Source organism: Leuciscus leuciscus, assembly GCF_965113295.1.
Source record: "Leuciscus leuciscus genome assembly, chromosome: 2".
NCBI lineage: Eukaryota > Metazoa > Chordata > Actinopteri > Cypriniformes > Leuciscidae > Leuciscus > Leuciscus leuciscus.
Window position 1 is genome coordinate 63,081,136 of NC_138726.1, and position 17,687 is coordinate 63,098,822.

Here is a 17,687-nt window from a genome sequence, read left to right on the forward strand (position 1 = left end):
TGCATATACATTACCTTTCAGTAAACTGTCATTTTACTTTGAGGTAAATTCATATATTCATCTGTTGCCACATTTGGCCCATCAAAATGAAGTGAAAATCTAAGAAATGCTGTTGAATGACTCTTACAGGCCAGCATCACAGGTTAAAGTAAGTTGATTTTCAGCAGACAGTCAATAGATAGTAAGTACAGACACTGATGAGTATTTGGTTCAAGATTAAGAAAATAACAGTACTACAGTAAAAGTACATATCTGCCAAATGGGAAATAAATACCAGAGTCATTAGTTTGTCCAGCCAACTGCTTTTAATGAAATGACGTAAAAAAAAAAGTAACGAGAGAGGACCTAAAGAGAGGACCAAACATGGATTCAAAAAAGATTCTGTTTTCAGTAAACTGCTTAGCCTAGAATGACAAAAAAAAGTTTTTGTAACAATAAAATGTTACCTACAGGTCACTGTAGAATCACTGCAAATAACATTTAACAAGGAAATATAAACATTCTCCTAGTGAACATAGCAAACCAACTTTGGTCTCTAACATGACTTATTTAGGCAAAAAGGCAAAAGTGAACCTTTTATTTTCATTGCTAGGACTTTTTTTTTTTTTTACGTCCCCCACAATGTGTTCTCTGCACTTCTCCGCGAACTCGGCTAGCTTCCCTGGGGTGAAGGTTATGCTGTTGAACTGGACCCTGTCCGCAAAGTACAGCTCCGCGATAGGGGCGAGCTGAGCCACTGCATTCCGAGAGACACCTTCTTTTCTGAAGGCTTTGGTCATGGTTGCTCCACGTCGCGTTAACTTCAAAAGCCTTTTGTATCGACGTATAACATCACGAACATTGTTGGCTGAAAAACAATCAAAACAAACAAAAGTGAATACTTCAATGAGAGAGATCCCCCCCTAAAAAAAAAAAAAAAAAATTGAAAAGAGTTTAACCCATTTAACCCACTGTGGAAGAAATTTAATCTTTAATATGTGTGTGACCATCATACTGTATGACAGTAAAAGAGCACACACAATAGTTATTCTAGGGGGGAATGGTAAAGAGTTCTGGTATGTTAGCCTCCACTCAAGGATCAAATATGAGGAACAAGTCTAAGGGGCTGTTTACACGACACTGTTTTCAACTAAAAACGGAAAACTTTTTATGCCGCTTTGGCCATTGGTTTACACGACTACAGTGTTTCTGGAGCCTGAAAACACAAACTTTTGGAAATTGGTTTCAAAGTGCAAGTTTTTGAAAACGGTCTCCGTGTAAACAACAAAAATGGCTGTGTTCCAAACCGCATACTTCCCTACTATTTAGTATGGGAAAAAGAGTAGGCGAGCGAAAAAGTATGTACGAATCCAAAAGAGTAGGCGAGAATTACCTGGGTGACGTATTAATTATCGCGAGATTCGGGCTTAAGTGCGTTCGAATATGCCTACTTTCCTACTATATAGTAGGCGAAAATAGTACGTGAAGGAAGCAGTACGTTCGAAACATCAGTGTTCATAAAAGAGTAGGCGAGAAGTTCCCGGATGGCTTACTGCTTCCACACAGATTTTTGAGTGCTGATCCGTGGATACTCTTCTATCCCAGGAGGCCACGCGAGAGGATACGTCATTATCAAACATAGCAGAGATCAGCGACGCGGGTGCTTTCAAATGTGAGTAAACACGGTTCCTTGCGTTAAAATTGCATGTGTTGAACTACGGTAGAGTAAACTGTTGAATTGTTGAAGGTGTAAAGACGTTACACAGTGTAGTATAGTTGTGATTTTGCTGTAAAAACACGTTTTATTATGTATAACGTTAGCTAACAGGGGAGCTCCAGTAAGGACACGTAAGTTACGTCTCTAAAGTGGATTTACATAAACCATATATATCTTAAAGACGCTTATTTTAAATGTCTGTTTACATCTGACAGGAAAATCTTCAATAAGTATTGCAGAAGAGCACATCACAACATGAAATAGACATCTGAGTGATGAATGTGTGCTAGAACAAATCTATAAAGTAACTAAACATAAGTTATCTATTTTATTTGTCCATTATGTTGATAAATTGAGGATCATTTATGTTGGATAAAAAGTTAAAACAACCTCAACATGTAAATGTAGTGTTGAGCTCATAAATCACAGATGTAACGTGAATCTTGTCTGGATGTTACAGGGACAGATGAACAGGTGTGTGTTTATCCAGTGGAGAGTGGCTCATGAAGCTGAATGCTGCCATCAAAGGCTTTGAGTGAGTATACTACAGACATGAATAACAACAACTATTTAAATATTAAGTTGTAGTTTATTTTAATTATTGTAATTTCAGACAGAGCTATTACAGCACTTTTCTGATTCTTGATTTCTGTGCATTTGCTGCACAGCTTTTGTGGTGGAGCAGGACCTACAAGGAAAGATGATGGCGGCATTTGTGGAAAAAAAACAAAGTTTTTGTCTTCTAAATAATACTGAAATCAAATGACAAATCAAAATGACTGTTTTTTGTGTTATGTTTGTGCATTTTTGTAGGATCTGAAATGTCAGCAGGCTGGTGTGAGCACTGAGGATGAGGAGCCCAGAGCTGAATCCTAGAGATCGTGCCATGGATGAGACCTTCCATCACTCCACCTGCCCTTACGAGACCCTCCATCACTCCACCTGCCCTTACGAGACCCTCCATCACTCCACCTGCCCTTACGAGACCCTCCATCACTCCACCTGCCCTTACGAGACCCTCCATCACTCCACCTGCCCTTACGAGACCCTCCATCACTCCACCAGCCCTTACGAAGACCCTCCATCACTCCACCTGCCCTTACGAGACCCTCCATCACTCCACCTGCCCTTACGAGACCCTCCATCACTCCACCTACCCTTACGAGACCCTCCATCACTCCACCTGCCCTTACGAGACCCTCCATCACTCCACCTGCCCTTACGAGACCCTCCATCACTCCACCAGCCCTTACGAAGACCCTCCATCACTCCACCTGCCCTTACGAGACCCTCCATCACTCCACCAGCCCTTACGAAGACCCTCCATCACTCCACCTGCCCTTACGAGACCCTCCATCACTCCACCTGCCCTTACGAGACCCTCCATCACTCCACCTACCCTTACGAGACCCTCCATCACTCCACCTGCCCTTACGAGACCCTCCATCACTCCACCTGCCCTTACGAGACCCTCCATCACTCCACCTGCCCTTACGAGACCCTCCATCACTCCACCTGCCCTTACGAGACCCTCCATCACTCCACCTGCCCTTACGAGACCCTCCATCACTCCACCTGCCCTTACGAGACCCTCCATCACTCCACCTACCCTTACGAGACCCTCCATCACTCCACCTGCCCTTAATGCCTCAGATTGTGAAGAACAACACATCACACAACAACCTCAGGCACGAAGGCACGGCTCACCTCTGGCGGTCAGCTGATTCATCAGAATAAAGCTGCAGAATGGGAACCGCTGTGTTGAGATGGTAGAAGGATGTGGGGTTCAGCGCCTGTAGCCTACATACATGATTGTAGTTTGAATAAAGCTTTGTTTCATGTGTTGATTTATTATACATTTGTTTATTGTGTGATGGTGACTTTGATTCATTCTTTTACTAATTTATTAATATGTCTCATTGTTGTCAGTGAATAAAATATAATTATTTAATTAATGCTTTATTTATTGTTTGAATGAAAATGTAGATATGTTCACTATATACACATCTAGAGTGTATTCATATGTCATATGACACATTACATTTTGTTTGTTTTATTGAATTATTTTCAGTAAAAAGTAATATAATTAAGTATTGGTCAGAATTTATCGTTGTTATTATTGTATGTTTTGGGGTGGGATCGCAATGCAATTCATTCTGGGGTAATATTCATTTTTAATATTAATGATATTTAAATTTTTCGAGTATAAAATCAACAGTTTTCTCTAAAGGCGAATCTTCACACAGCTGCCCATCTCCTTTGTGCAGACATTACAAACGCTGGAGAAAACCGTTCTGGGTAGGGCTGTCGAGTTACTGATGTTATGAGGTGTGTGTGTGTATATATATATATATATATATATATATATATATATATATATATATATATATATACACACACATATATCAATCATGGGTTTGCATACATAATATGAGATTTTATACACAGGAAAAAAGAACCTACAAGGTTGAATATCGTAATATATATTTTCTTAAATAATTAGTTATAATACACTTAAAAAAATCATTTTTTTGTTATTTATAGGCCTGAGGGATGAAACGAGAGTTAAATTCATCAAGAAAAAGAGGAAAACATAAAGCAGTTAGCCACTTTTGCTTGTGGCTGAAAATGTATGGATATAAAATAAAGAAATTAACAACATATTCAAGAGATGACAATTTTGGGATTTTGTAATAAAAATAAATAATATCGTTAAGGATAAAACGGTGGGTCACATTAGTAGGGTTAAATATAAGAACTTAAATCAACCCTAAATGTATTCACAACATAAACGGGCAGCAGTTTCTTCAAAAAGACCACAAAATGAGCAAGTTTAATCAATATCAAGATATTTACAGATAGATGAATTAAACGTGTCGTTCAAATTTTTCAAGTTGTTGCGTGTGTGATAACGCGTCGTAGGTCACATGATAACGTCAACATGGCAGATGTCCGGTTCGCATTCATACTCAACGAGATCTGGCTATAAAGTACCTACTCTTTTAGCGCTCGTTAAGTAAGTACTTATTGAAATTAAGTACCTACTCATTGAGTATGCGGTTTGGAACGCAGCCACAGTGAATCTCTGAAAACGATGACATCATGCACGTCTATAGTGTTTCATTGCCATCTAATGGCCTGGCAGCAGAATACAGCGTTTTTAATCGTTTTCGCGGATCTGTGTGAATGGGGATCTCTTTGACAATGGTGTCGTCTGTATGCGGAAAACTCAAAGAAAAAACGTATCCACTTTAAGCATATCGTAGTCGTGTAAACATTACCCTAGAATGCTCCATCATTGACCTAGAGAGATAACATTCTGGGAGTCAAGACTATAAAGGATGAAGGATGTCCTCCCCTCACCGTCACACTCTGCAGACACTCTGTGTGACTCTACGACTGCTGGCCTTTTATTGCAAGAAAATACACCTCATCAAAGACAGTATATTTGTCTCTTATTCAGAATTGATTATTGTTTATTTGGTTTATTTTTCCAGATAAAGTTAAAAAGTATATTATCCATTTGTAAACATATTTTTAGGGGCACTAAGCTAAGAAAAAAGTACTCAGCTGTTGAGACCTGATTAAAACTCCTCCATGTATAGAAAGATGTTTGAATATTGTTCTGAGAGGTAAAGCTGATAGGTTTTCTTCATGACTTGATAAAGATTTGATTGAGTACTTGTCTCCTGGATATTTTATACTGCCATTGTTTAATTAGTTTGTTTTAATATTTTTATGACCCAAGAACTTGAGTCTAATTTGCTCATTAAAGAAACTGTTTTGGAGTGTGACGTTGTTCTGACAGGACAACCAGTAGCCTTCATCCAATCTGAACCAGTAGCCTTCATCCAATCTGAACCAGTAGCCTTCATCCAATCTGAACCAGTAGCCTTCATCCAATCTGGACTAGCAACTAGATTAAAGACTCACAAGGTTTTTCACTCGGCACTGAAAATGTTGAGGAATTATATTAATATCGCTCCCACTTTATATTAGGTGTCTTTAACTAAGTACTTAAAAATATTAATGGTTAGGTACAATGTACTTATTGTGTTTCTGTTGCATTGTAAAACACGTTTGCTGCTATTGAGGTGGGACACGGACAATAATGTATATATGAATATAATATATATGTGTATTGTCATATGCTATTTTGTTTGTTTGAAATGGTTATTACAGTACTTGTCAGTGTAATACTGTGTAACCTAGTGAGTTCAATCACTCTGAACATATTTGGAACAAAATTATTTGATGGTTTACTAAATTATTTAAATTACTGTCTTTTCGCACGCAAATATATCATGACTAATGTACTGTAAATGACTCAAGTCCTGGAATGTATCACATCACTCCTGCATCCTTTTTGAAGCTTGGAAGCTCCAGCCCCCCTTAATTTTAATTGCATGGAAATCAGCTTCCAGTAAGTGAAACAACTATCTCTATAAAAAACTTTGTGTGAGCTGTGTTTACCTCGTTTTATCTTGTCGTATTCATTCTTGTCCATCCTCTTGTTCTTCTTATGTTTCTTGCTTTTGTTTGCTCTTCTTTTTTGACGAGTCCCTTCTGAACTTGAACTTGAAGAGGAGTCATCACAAGATTCTTTTGTGACTGATGATTCTACATCGGTTGATGTGTTCCCATCACTAGATAGGTCAACACCGCCAGTGTCTTCATGTGCCACTGATGTTTTAGGAATCAGATCATCTGAAAGAGGAAATATAACAAATATTGCATCAAAATCAATACAAATGCAATATGCATTTTCGAGATCCTTTTGTATGCCATTGTATGATACATACAAGGAAATTCAGGTACACTATCTGAAACAGTGCTCAAAATAAATTTTAAGAATACAAATATGGAAACCACACATCTAAAATATATAATCTATACAATCCAATGTATATATTAGTGTAAAGATTATACAATGAATGTTGAGCCGTTACTTTGCTGTGCTGAAAGCTCCACTACTTGCTGCCGAAGCTCACTGTTCAGGGCTTCCAACTCATTCACTTTATTTTGTAATACTTCCACCTTGTTCTGCCACATCAGTGTTTCTTGCTTTATTGGCTTCATTGTATTCACTGGAGCTAAAACAACAACAAAAACACAGTGATAACACGTTTATGTAGTTTACAGAGTTAACAGCACTATACAGAAATAACGAAGTATATAAATATATTAAGAGAAAACAGATTTCCTATACATTGAAGGGCATAAATAAAACTAAAGAAACCAGTGTAGCAAGTGTAAGAACTGCTATTTGCTGTTTGACAAATGACTTACCTTCACATTCATCCTCTAGACTTTCTACGTTGCGTTTTTTACGGGTGTTGTAATGTGACATCTAATAATCCAAAAAATAAATACATTAATAAATCATGTCACATACAGTAGCATGCATCCAATCAATGTACCAATGTTCAGGGTAAGACCAGGCCAATTGCATAAACAGTCTTTATGGTAAGAACTAGTCTGACCAACTAGCAGTTAGCCAAGGGCTCTTACTTTGGTCTTAGATTTGACCCAAATTTTTATGCATTGACTTAAAATAGTTATAACAAGTCTTTGAAAAAATAGATGACTAACTTTTAATAACTAAGCAGTTTGTGCAACAGGCCCCAGTCTTCCTGACTAATGACTAAATGACAAAGTTTATTTTTAACACTTTATCATTGTTATATTTATGATATAATTGTATGCAAAAAAAAAAAAAAAAAAAAAGAATTATGCTTTTAGGCATAAAAACTAGTTTACTACAAGTGATTACAACATATAACACAAATATGTTCTATTTCATAGAAACAAATAAAGCCGATCACTTTACACTAAATGACATTGTAAGTCAAAAACGAAATAAAATACCTTTTTCCGCAGTTGTTAAGACGTCTGGAGCGTTACAGCGTTCGATCACACCGTGCGGGAGTTCAGTTCAAAAATGGCTTTTCTGCCGTTAACCCTCTGGGGTCTGATGTGTTTTTGGGGCCCTTGGGATGTTCTGACATGCCCTGACATTTGTGCTTTTTTCAGTTGCTTATAAACATGTTAAGGGCAAAGGTGTAAATTAACTCTATATAGCACAAACAGGGCTACCATAATATGTGAGCAACATGTATGTAGATGTTTGTATTTTTAAGAGAATAATGTTTATGCGTGGTTATTGAAAAAACTAAAAATGAAAGTTGCTGAAATAAGACCACAAAACACATACTAAATATGTGTCCACAAGACTTTTGACTAATGGATGTTGTCGCTTCGAGTTCTGGCTTAAAAATTATGTGAAAATAGTCTTGCTTTATCGTTCATATAAAACAATACATTGATTTAAATTGTGTAAGACAGGTTTTGCTTGGAAAGCCAATATGCGAGGGGGGCATGAAGGAGTGGTTTACACCTGAGAATACAATGTCCCACCCATTATGCGTAATGACTTGCATAATGAGCCATTCATTCAGGTGTGACACTGACTGAGCCACAAGAATGAATGGAAGGACAAACGATATATTTAGAAGAAGACTTATATTGACCATTTAAGATTTTGCTTACATCTATCTTGTAAATATGTTTTGCTATTTTATTAAAAAGGTTAAAATTACAACAATAATTACAATTTCAACAATATTTCAAGTGTACTCTTTCTTTGTAAAAAAATGATTATAGGCCTACATTTTATCATATGTATTCATTAGTTTGAATATAGCCAACATTGGAACAGCTAACATCTTAGTTGATGACTTTATTTTTGACAAAAATAGTATTTTATATATATATATATATATATATATATATATATATAAGAACATATGAGCAGAAATTGCTAAACAAAAGCTTATTTGATGTGGCAGTATATTCTACAGTAAAAACTGTACCCAAATCTAGTCAACAATATGTTGTCTTTCATATTTCGCCTGACTGTAACGTTGTTTTTATGAAATATTAGGGCATATAAATGTTAATTTGCAGTTTAATACGTTGCTTATACAAAGACATTTTATTTCAACATATTTCAGTCGATTTTTACTCATCTCAGTATAGCAATATAGTTTGGTAAAAGCTAAACTAGTAAATGTGTTCATGTAAAAATAACATTTACTAATGTAAGTGCAAGTGTGCGCTGTTGTTTACAGCTGTAGTAGGCTAACATCTGTGCTGTTCATTCATTCACACACAGACACGCGATTCATATTTAAACAGTCCTTTTGCAGTTTACCAACACTATTTCATATCGCGATTAGAACAAAGCACTTAAGAATAAAAAAACTTACCACAGTCCTCTGAATAGCTGGAGCCGTTGTTCCTTGATGTGAAACTAAATTATTCCTAAGTATTATTCCTCTCAGCGAAACGAGACGACATAAAGTGCATGAGTCGCGGTGTGTGTTATCCAACTGATGTGGGCGTTCACAGGTTTGTGTGTATTGCCTCAGTCATTTGCGTTTGAATAGCGCGCGCTCTCCGTGGGCGGGGTCGCATTAAAGTTAATGAGATGAGATGAGAACGGCTGACATCTCTCTCTTTTCATACAGATTACATTAACTGAGAATATTAGTTTTTTATATAATTTACTTCATTTAAAAGAAGAGAATTCAAGCTTCATGCCTGTGTGTCTGTATGCCTGTTTGACTGAGTATTCGCTGAGTTATAGTTCATTTTCGGACGCGTTTCAGAATGGACTACACTGACAGAGAGAAGGCAGAACTCGCATCATGTTTATTTTTCTTTATTTGGCAAAAAGCACAACACGTTGTTTTTATTGTGAGTATACACAAAAAAAATACACACTTAACAGGATCGATTGATGTACAACGCAAGCATGTAATATCAAAATCAACAGAGTATTTTGAATCTCTTTCGCACTGATAAGGAAAAAAACGAGCAGATCACGCCGGCGTGATTGCCGACCCCAGGGGGTTAAGCAACAATTTGTGAGATAATGTCCCAAAGGCATCTCTGAAGTCCAGGAATATGGTATAGAGTTTACATGATTCATGTTTGAAATCATCAATTCCAGTTTTCAGGCAAAACACATGTTCGTTCATACCCTGTCTGTCTATATAGGCTTTCTGTTTGGGTGAGAGGATGCCTGCATCCACAAGCCATGGGAGGATTCGGGCAAGCAGGCATTTCATAAACACCTTGTAAACAGTGGGGAGGAGAGATATGTCTCTCCATGTAGATGGATCACTTGGGATATTGTCTTTCTTTGGAATTCTATGGACAAGGGCCCCCTTCCATGAATCTGGTACTTTCCCATTAATCAAACAGGTGTTAAATATACAGGTGAGTATATGGGTAGACCAGGGTTTTGTGGCTTTCAGGGTCTCATATTTTACCCCATCATATCCACAGGCTTTGTTATTTGGCAGGTGGGACACAACTTTGTCTACTTCGTCAAGAGTGAAATGAGCAGTGGATAGGTAATGGACTAGAGCAGTTGTCTCTATGTTGGTGGACCAAGGGGGCGTGGCCAATGTATGAGACGGGAGTGATTGGCATTTGGCCATGTAATACTTATGCACGTTACTGGTGTCATTAATAACAGGTGGAGGGGAAGGAAATGTGCTATTATTGAGAATGATCTCAATAGCTTTGGACCTGCGGTGCTGCCATAGGTGTGAAAGTTTTTCTCTGCTTACTGTCCTTGGCTGTTTGTGGCGTTCCTCAGTTCCCCTTCTGCTGAGCGATGGCTGGATGACGTCTCTCGCGAAGATCAGCTGTTTCTCAATCCAGGAAGTAATGGAGACTGATGTTAATTCCGCTGGATGTTTATCGCTCAAGGGGAACTTTTTTAGGATGCGTGACACGTATTTCAGGAGTGGCAATCCAAACTCTTTCCCGTTGGTACGCCTCATTCGAAATAATCCGTTTTGGAAGAATACTCCGAAAAGGATGGATGCGACTTTACTCCATTTCGCCGGGTCACCGGAGCAGGCAAAGTTCTTTCTTGGAGTAGCTTGGTATCCAATGATTTCCTGAAGTGTCTCTCGTGGATCTCGAACTTTTTCCATTCCTGACATTCAAGTTGGCGCACATAGTTGTTAAAATCGAAAGGGACATCCTCACCGCCCAGTGATGTTTGCGGGACAGGGTCATGGGTTTGCCGCTGTTGTTTGTAGATGCGGCCACTGGACAAGGCTTGTTTAACGCATTAGAGGAGATCCATCTACCTCAGCCCTTTGTGGACATCATAACGGATGTGTATAGGGGATCTTTTTTGCAAGTCATCTGTGGTAAACAACTCACAGAGCCTATATCTCTTAAGGTGGGGATTAAAACAGGCTGCCCCTGGAGTGCTGTTAACTTCATCCTGGCCATCAACCAGTGGATGAAATGGATCTGCCAGTGCGCACCACCACATACCAGATCCCCAAACCCTGTCCAGGGGTACGCTGACGATGTTGAGGTGTCCTCCAGGGAGAAGAATATCATTCAAAGCATGCTGGCCAGAACGGATGAATTCCTACAGTGGTCTAAGCTGGAGGTGAAACACACCAAATGTGCAGCATTTTACGAACGGCGACGCGGTGGAAACCGCTGGTACAAATCTAAATCTGACAAACCCCCCTCCTTTACAATAATGGGACAGCCTATCAGGGTCTACTCTCATCATGAAACATACACCTATCTTGGCCATAATTTCAACATTGCAGGTGAGTGGGGTGAACAGGTACAGGAGTTATCCTGTGCCTTTAAGAACAGGATCGATCTGATCGACTCCTCCCCCCTACCTGTAGCCATGAAACTGGAGGCCATTAGAGAAGTAGCTCTGTCAAAGATACAACACCTCTTTGCAAACATTCACATCCCACAAAATGTCCTATGGGACATGAATAATAAAACAGTTGAGGCCGTCAGGAAATGGCTGGGACTGAACTCACATTCCACCAGGGACATAATCTTCCTCACATTCAAGGAAGGGGGTCTGGGGGTCCCACATGTGGAATGAACTTACTCCACTACAAGACTAACACACCTCATCAGCATGCTTAACAACGATGGCGCTGCAGTCAGAGAGCTAGCCAGAGCTTCCCTCTTATTGGGCCTCAGGAACAGAAAGGTCCCTTTGGCCACAGGCAACCAAGACAGCTTCCTAGGCTTCATGAGGAAAAGCAATGGTAAACTGGACACACAAGCCGCAGGTTTCGGAGTTCGTTCAGACTGGCCGGACCTAAACGACCTGTGCAATAGACTGGCAGTTAAATTACAGTGGACACAAAGCAACACACACACTGCACCAGAGGTATCTGACGCAGTGGTCACAGACCCATCTGTTACTGTGGAGGCCACAGTCTGTCACAATGAGACACAACACACACTACAGAGCACAACAGCAAGAAGATCTTTACTGAACATCAAACAGATGGACACAAAACAACACTGGACTGGACTAAGAATGCAGGGAAAGTTGGCATGTCTTGACTTTGCTGACCACTCTACCTCTCATTCTATGTACAGAAATGCTGCAATAGGGGAGGATATTCTTTGCTTCACTGTCAAGGCCAGACTACAGGTGTTAGTTTACAGGTGTAGGCCAGCATTATGGTACACTGAAAATCACTATCCACACTGTTTAATGCATTCTAACTCTGATCACCTTGAATCAGTTGCTCATATTGTAAATGGCTGTAATATGTACAAAGGGTTATACACAGCACGCCATGACCGTATTGTAGATCTCATTGCCAGTTCTGTTCAAGACATATTTCCCAAAAATATGCCTATGTATAAACACTCACGAGTAATACCAGACTGGTTCAACAGCTCTGATGATGTGTTTTGTAACATCCCTAACACCCCTGACGTTGTGCTCGTGGATACAGATAGAAAGGAGGTGCTAGTCCTTGAAATAGGTTGTGTTTATGATCTGTATATGGACATAGCCTTTTTTGAAATAATGACTAAATATCAACCCCTCCTTGCAAAGATCAGTGACCTAGGCTATGCATGTAAGTTTGTGGCATTGATATTTGGCAGCCTTGGACATGTCCACAAATTGACTGTTAGTGGACTTAGACTGGCAGGGCTACCAAAAGGAAAGTCTAAACAGCTGGCAAAATTCTGCTCCATATCAGCTGTGATAGGCAGCCTTGCTGAGTGGCGTAAGCGATGCTTTATGTACCCTTGAATGTCAAAGCTTTGTTATCTCGGAGAATATTTGAATCCTTTCTGTAAGAAATTTGATTGGCGGATTCAAATAAAGAAATCAAATGTGTGTGTGTGTGTGTGTGTGTGTGTGTGTGTGTGTGTGTGTGTGTGTGTGTGTGTGTGTGTGTGTAACGAATATTGATTTGTAACTTGTTTTATTAAAAAATATTATTCACACAAAATCCTTATGGTTTCTGTTGGAAATTAATATGCATATGTGAGATAAGAAAAAAAATAAAATAAAAATAATTTCTTAATGAATTTTGCGTTCGTCGCTGTTGTGACGTCATTGGCGCGTGGTGCGCTCTTGCTTCAGTCCGCGGGAGGTCTGAGCAGAGCGAGGATCAGGCTTGATTACTCAACCTTGATTATATGCAACGATTTAACTGCATTTTCCCAACTCATGCAGATAAGAGAAGCACTGAACCAGCAATTCGACTCCAGTCTTTATTCAGCATCACACCACCACACAACACTGAGACGTGGCGAAAGACACATGCGCGCGTCCAGACCGGCTACATGTGCGTGTGTGTGTGTGTGTGTGTGTGTATGTTGCGTTCTATACGTGTTTGTTGTTGTGCTTTTGTTTTTGTTTTCCCCTCCCTCTTTTGTACGCCTCCTATTCGCTCTCAGGTTCCTGTGATAGGCCGTGTCAGCTGTCAATCATCAGGGCGGCTCTTCTGCGTCCAATCGGCTGTCGGCCCGCTGCTTTAAAAGACTTCCAGCGCGTTTCGTTTGGCAGCAGCGTGTGTTTGTTCAGTGTCCTGACTCCTGAGATGCGTACTTTGTATCAGTTTAATCGAATCCCATTTGTGTATGTGTAGTCTAACATTAATTTCCTTAGTGTTATTTGAGATTTACGCCAATGTTCTGAGTTTAATGTTCTTTAGGTCTCTGTGGGAAGAGAACAGGTCAGTAGATCACGCATTGCGCTCGTAGTAACGTCAGGTGTTAGACACAGTTAAGAAGTGTGCGCCACCCTTTGTATTTTTGTTTTCTTAGTTAGAGAAGGATTTGTAGCAACAATGACATCTGCTTTTCACATTAAGTGAATCATGTGATGTCGAACACATCTTCTTTGTCCAAACAGCGCTGGTTAATAATTCCCCACGGAATAATTCACCAGCGCCGGGGTGTCTGTCGCCCCCCCCAGTCCAGCGCGGACTCCCTGTGACTTTTACAACTTCACAGACTCGTGACATTCCAGAACACACACACACATACACACACACACACACACACACACCAACATCCTTTGGTGTTTAACTTTTAATGTGTGTAACTCAGACTTGTATCTGAACTTCCTGTATGTATGTGTGATTAATGTTGTTTTGATCATATAGTTATGATCCTCGCGTGTTTGGATCTGAAATGTATTTTTGAAGAATGTTCTCCCAGTAGAATCGCATCCCGTAACCCGAGCTCATTGGCAGGTCATAAAATTTGACCACAGAGCTATCCAGCCCTATGCATGAGATAACAGGGTCGCAACATTCCAACACACACACACAAACACACTCTGGACTTTGAAACAGAAACCCCCTACAGAAAAGGACTTTTACCCATAAAGTCACTCTTAAATGTACTAAATATATATATTTGTGTGTTAAGAGGTGTGTGTAAACCATAGGAAAGCATACATGTCCTATTTGTAACATTAATAAGAACTACTATTGCCTATACAAATGCATAATAATGTATCTTTGCATGGCTACAAAGCCTATATTCTATTTTTGATATCTCTGTAATCCTCTCCAGCTAACGGAGTTGAATTCCGATAGCAGAATTCAGTGATGCGCATTGTTTTATAAGTTCATATGTCTGGAGAAAATCCTCTCAAGTTAAAGTCAATCATGACTCATTCGAGTGGGCGTGTCTAACCGGACAAAGGAATCTTCCCGCTCGAAAAATCTCGACAGCTGATTCGTCCTACACGAAGGAGGGGACGGCACATGGGACACTGATAAAAGTCCAGACCTTCAGTAACTCGCTCTCTTATCTCTTCCAACTCAACTTCCTCTCTTCGGACCTTCTTCTCCCCGGCGCAGCGTTTCTCCAAGGAACATCTGAAGGAGGCCCTGGCCTTCTCTATCGACGAACACATGTTCGAGTCGTAGCTGCGTCCTTTGCAACAAAGACTGTAAACCTCTCCCATCCCGGGAGATGAACCTTATTTTCCGGTAACATTAAATTCAAGTGAGCCTTTACATCGTCTTGCGAAACGACCCAGAAGACGAAGCTAGACGCAAACCAGCCGGACACGCGCACGCGCGCCCCCTCTTCAGCACCACACTGAAAGAACACAGAATCTTGCAAGTAACGTAACGCTCTCTAAACGCTGATTTCAGGTGTCCAGGTCTTAGGTCTGTGATTTAAGTTACCCTCTATCTTCCCTCTATATCTTTCTTTCTTTCATTTCATTTTCATTCTGATCACGCTATGTTTATGTTTTTGTTCGGTTAAATGTTTATTTGTTTGTTTGCATTTTTACGTACGTTTATGTTTGTAGTTTATATAATCTCTAGTGTGTGCCATTTTATTAATAAATCCATTTATACTTTTAATTGTCTCTGTGTTTGAAAACCCACCTTAAGTCAATGAAATTGTAAAAGATCTAAGCTACAAGCTCGATATTGACTACCTTGAGTAGTTTTAATTCATAAACTCAGAAAGTTTGATATTCGCGGCCAGAGGATGAAACTTTCTTGGAGTTTGAAAAGAGATACCCCCTTCTTAACTGTAATGATCAGACAGTACAGAACAAGGTAATCTCGATAATTGATAAAATAAATGTACATGCGACTTAAGAATTATGACCATGAGTCATAAATATTAATATTGCCAAAATTCCCTATATTCTTGAGCTAATTCACATTTACCCCGAGTCTTTATTGTTATATGTATAGTGGAGTTATTTTGGGCAGTTTCAAACTTTATTTGGTGGACAAATTCAGCTTCAGTTGAATGTGTATTATGGCTATTTAATAATTGTACGCGCGTTTTGAATTGTGAGATAAGTCGCTAAGGCGAACTCACCCAGCTGATCGCGGGCACAAAGCCAGCTCAGCTCTGCTAAAACTGCAGCTCATGATATTGCATTTGTCCCTGTAAAGACGAAGCAAACTCTTTGCAGGTGGTACATGTAATATGATTTAAACCGACTAAATAAAGACGAAGAAAACTCTTTTTTTTAGTGCGAGGACGTAAATCTGAACTGAGCCGATCCTCAGTTTCAGTCGTAATAGGCCTTAGTAATACGTTAACGATAAACTCCTGGTCAGAAATTGGTCTCGCGATCCAATTTTGAAAACCTATGCATTATCATAAAGTGCTATTTTGATTAATGTTTATGGGAGGTGGAACAGATGCAATAATTCCTGTTCACAGCTGTATTAAAACAGAAGAAATAATTCCTGTTCACAGATGTTTAATTCCTGTCCTGCTCACAGCTCTATAAATTAAAACAGAAGAAATAATTCCTGTTCACAGATGTTTAATTCCTGTCCTGCTCACAGCTCTATAAATTAAAACAGAAGAAATAATTCCTGTTCACAGATGTTTAATTCCTGTCGTGCTCACCGCGCTATTAAATTAAAACCAGAAGTTTTAATTCCTGTTTTTATTGTAAGCCATATATAATGTGTAATTGGAGACCAGTTTTATGAATTAAGAAAACAGATGATAATCCCTGTTCTTCTTCTTTAAACCGTCTCATGTGTATAATGTATAATGTGTAATTCCCATTCCATGTTAGTCACATGTTGTGAAACTCGCGTCATTTTCCGCATGCAACAGAGCGCAAAATGCTCGTGATTCCACAGAAAGAAAAAAAAACTGCTGAATCACGCCACTGACCAACACTAGAGGGCAGCCTTTAGGTGTGTGGCAGTTCTCAAATTACGCGCCCCCAACCGACGTCATCCTGCGTGAGCGTCGCCTCCCACTGACGTCAGCCTGCACGAGCGCAATTACGCCATCTGGTGGACGCTCTCAGATAATACCGGCTTTCATTTTTCTGCTAACAATTTTCCTTTTTCTCTCCCCCGAGGATGGAATGAATGGTTTGACTCTCAAATATTCACCTACATTCAAAGCTTAGCTTATGCTGATATTATTTGGAGTTAGACAATTCTTCTTTTCTGTTTTTGACTGTCACACTTTAAAGTGAAGTTCGAAAACTTGGGTTTGATTCACTCAGTTAATTGATAGTCCACCTAGGAGGAAGCACGCCACCGTGTGGCCAGCTTGGGTCGACGTATCAATATCTGTTTCACCCCCAGTCTGCAGTGAAGTGTCTCAACATTGCTACCCTTCTCGTTTGATTATTTTATAATCAATACTAATAACTTCAGTGTTATTGTAAGGATTATAGGAAGTCATTCTGATTTTGTTTTTCAGTTTAATTATTGTATAATTAGTATTGATACTCCACTGTTATCATTCTAATTTTCTTTTCTTCTTTTTATTATTGGGACCTCTCCTTGCATGCTTATTTGAATTTTAATTTAAACTAGTTTGAATTTTAATTTAAATTGTGTTCACTAACAACCAGGTGGACCACGGAGAAGGAATACGCCCCTTTCCCTTTTGGGACTAACCCACTGCAGGGCCTATCCCTCTGCCTGCGTCCCAAGCCTGTGTTGTTTATTTGAATTTTATTTCATTGATAATTTTTTTTTTCTCTTTCCCCAGCCTTTTCAAAGGGGGGGTAGGTTATTCCGATAATTAACCATCGGTTATCATAATTCCTTTGCATTGTATCATTATTTTAGTAAAGCCTTTGCCTCTGACCCCTGCATACATATTTACTCAATTTGATGAAAACAGAAAGCCTTAATTCACT

The 17,687-nt window shown here is 39.4% G+C and overlaps 2 protein-coding genes and 1 long non-coding RNA gene across 3 annotated transcripts; 1 reads left to right on the top strand and 2 right to left on the bottom strand.

The window, feature by feature from the left end:
• Nucleotides 1-377: 377 nt before the first annotated feature.
• Nucleotides 378-10,707, bottom strand: LOC309492948 (uncharacterized protein; the record flags this gene model as incomplete). The annotated part of the gene is made up of 5 exons (XM_082161982.1): nucleotides 378-847; nucleotides 6,170-6,403; nucleotides 6,646-6,789; nucleotides 6,986-7,046; nucleotides 10,033-10,707. The coding sequence occupies 5 exons, from the start codon at nucleotides 10,705-10,707 to the stop codon at nucleotides 546-548; spliced, it is 1,416 nt and encodes a 471-aa protein (XP_082018108.1). The 3' UTR covers nucleotides 378-545.
• Nucleotides 1,285-2,761, top strand: LOC309493537. The gene is made up of 3 exons (XR_014203972.1): nucleotides 1,285-1,651; nucleotides 2,157-2,231; nucleotides 2,510-2,761. It is a non-coding gene; the product is annotated as an uncharacterized lncRNA (long non-coding RNA).
• LOC309492949 (uncharacterized protein) lies at nucleotides 9,580-12,968 on the bottom strand (the record flags this gene model as incomplete). The annotated part of the gene is made up of 2 exons (XM_082161983.1): nucleotides 12,285-12,968; nucleotides 9,580-12,179 (listed from the first exon to the last, which is right to left on the bottom strand). The coding sequence occupies exon 2, from the start codon at nucleotides 10,714-10,716 to the stop codon at nucleotides 9,580-9,582; it is 1,137 nt and encodes a 378-aa protein (XP_082018109.1). The 5' UTR covers nucleotides 10,717-12,179; nucleotides 12,285-12,968.
• Nucleotides 12,969-17,687: the final 4,719 nt, after the last annotated feature.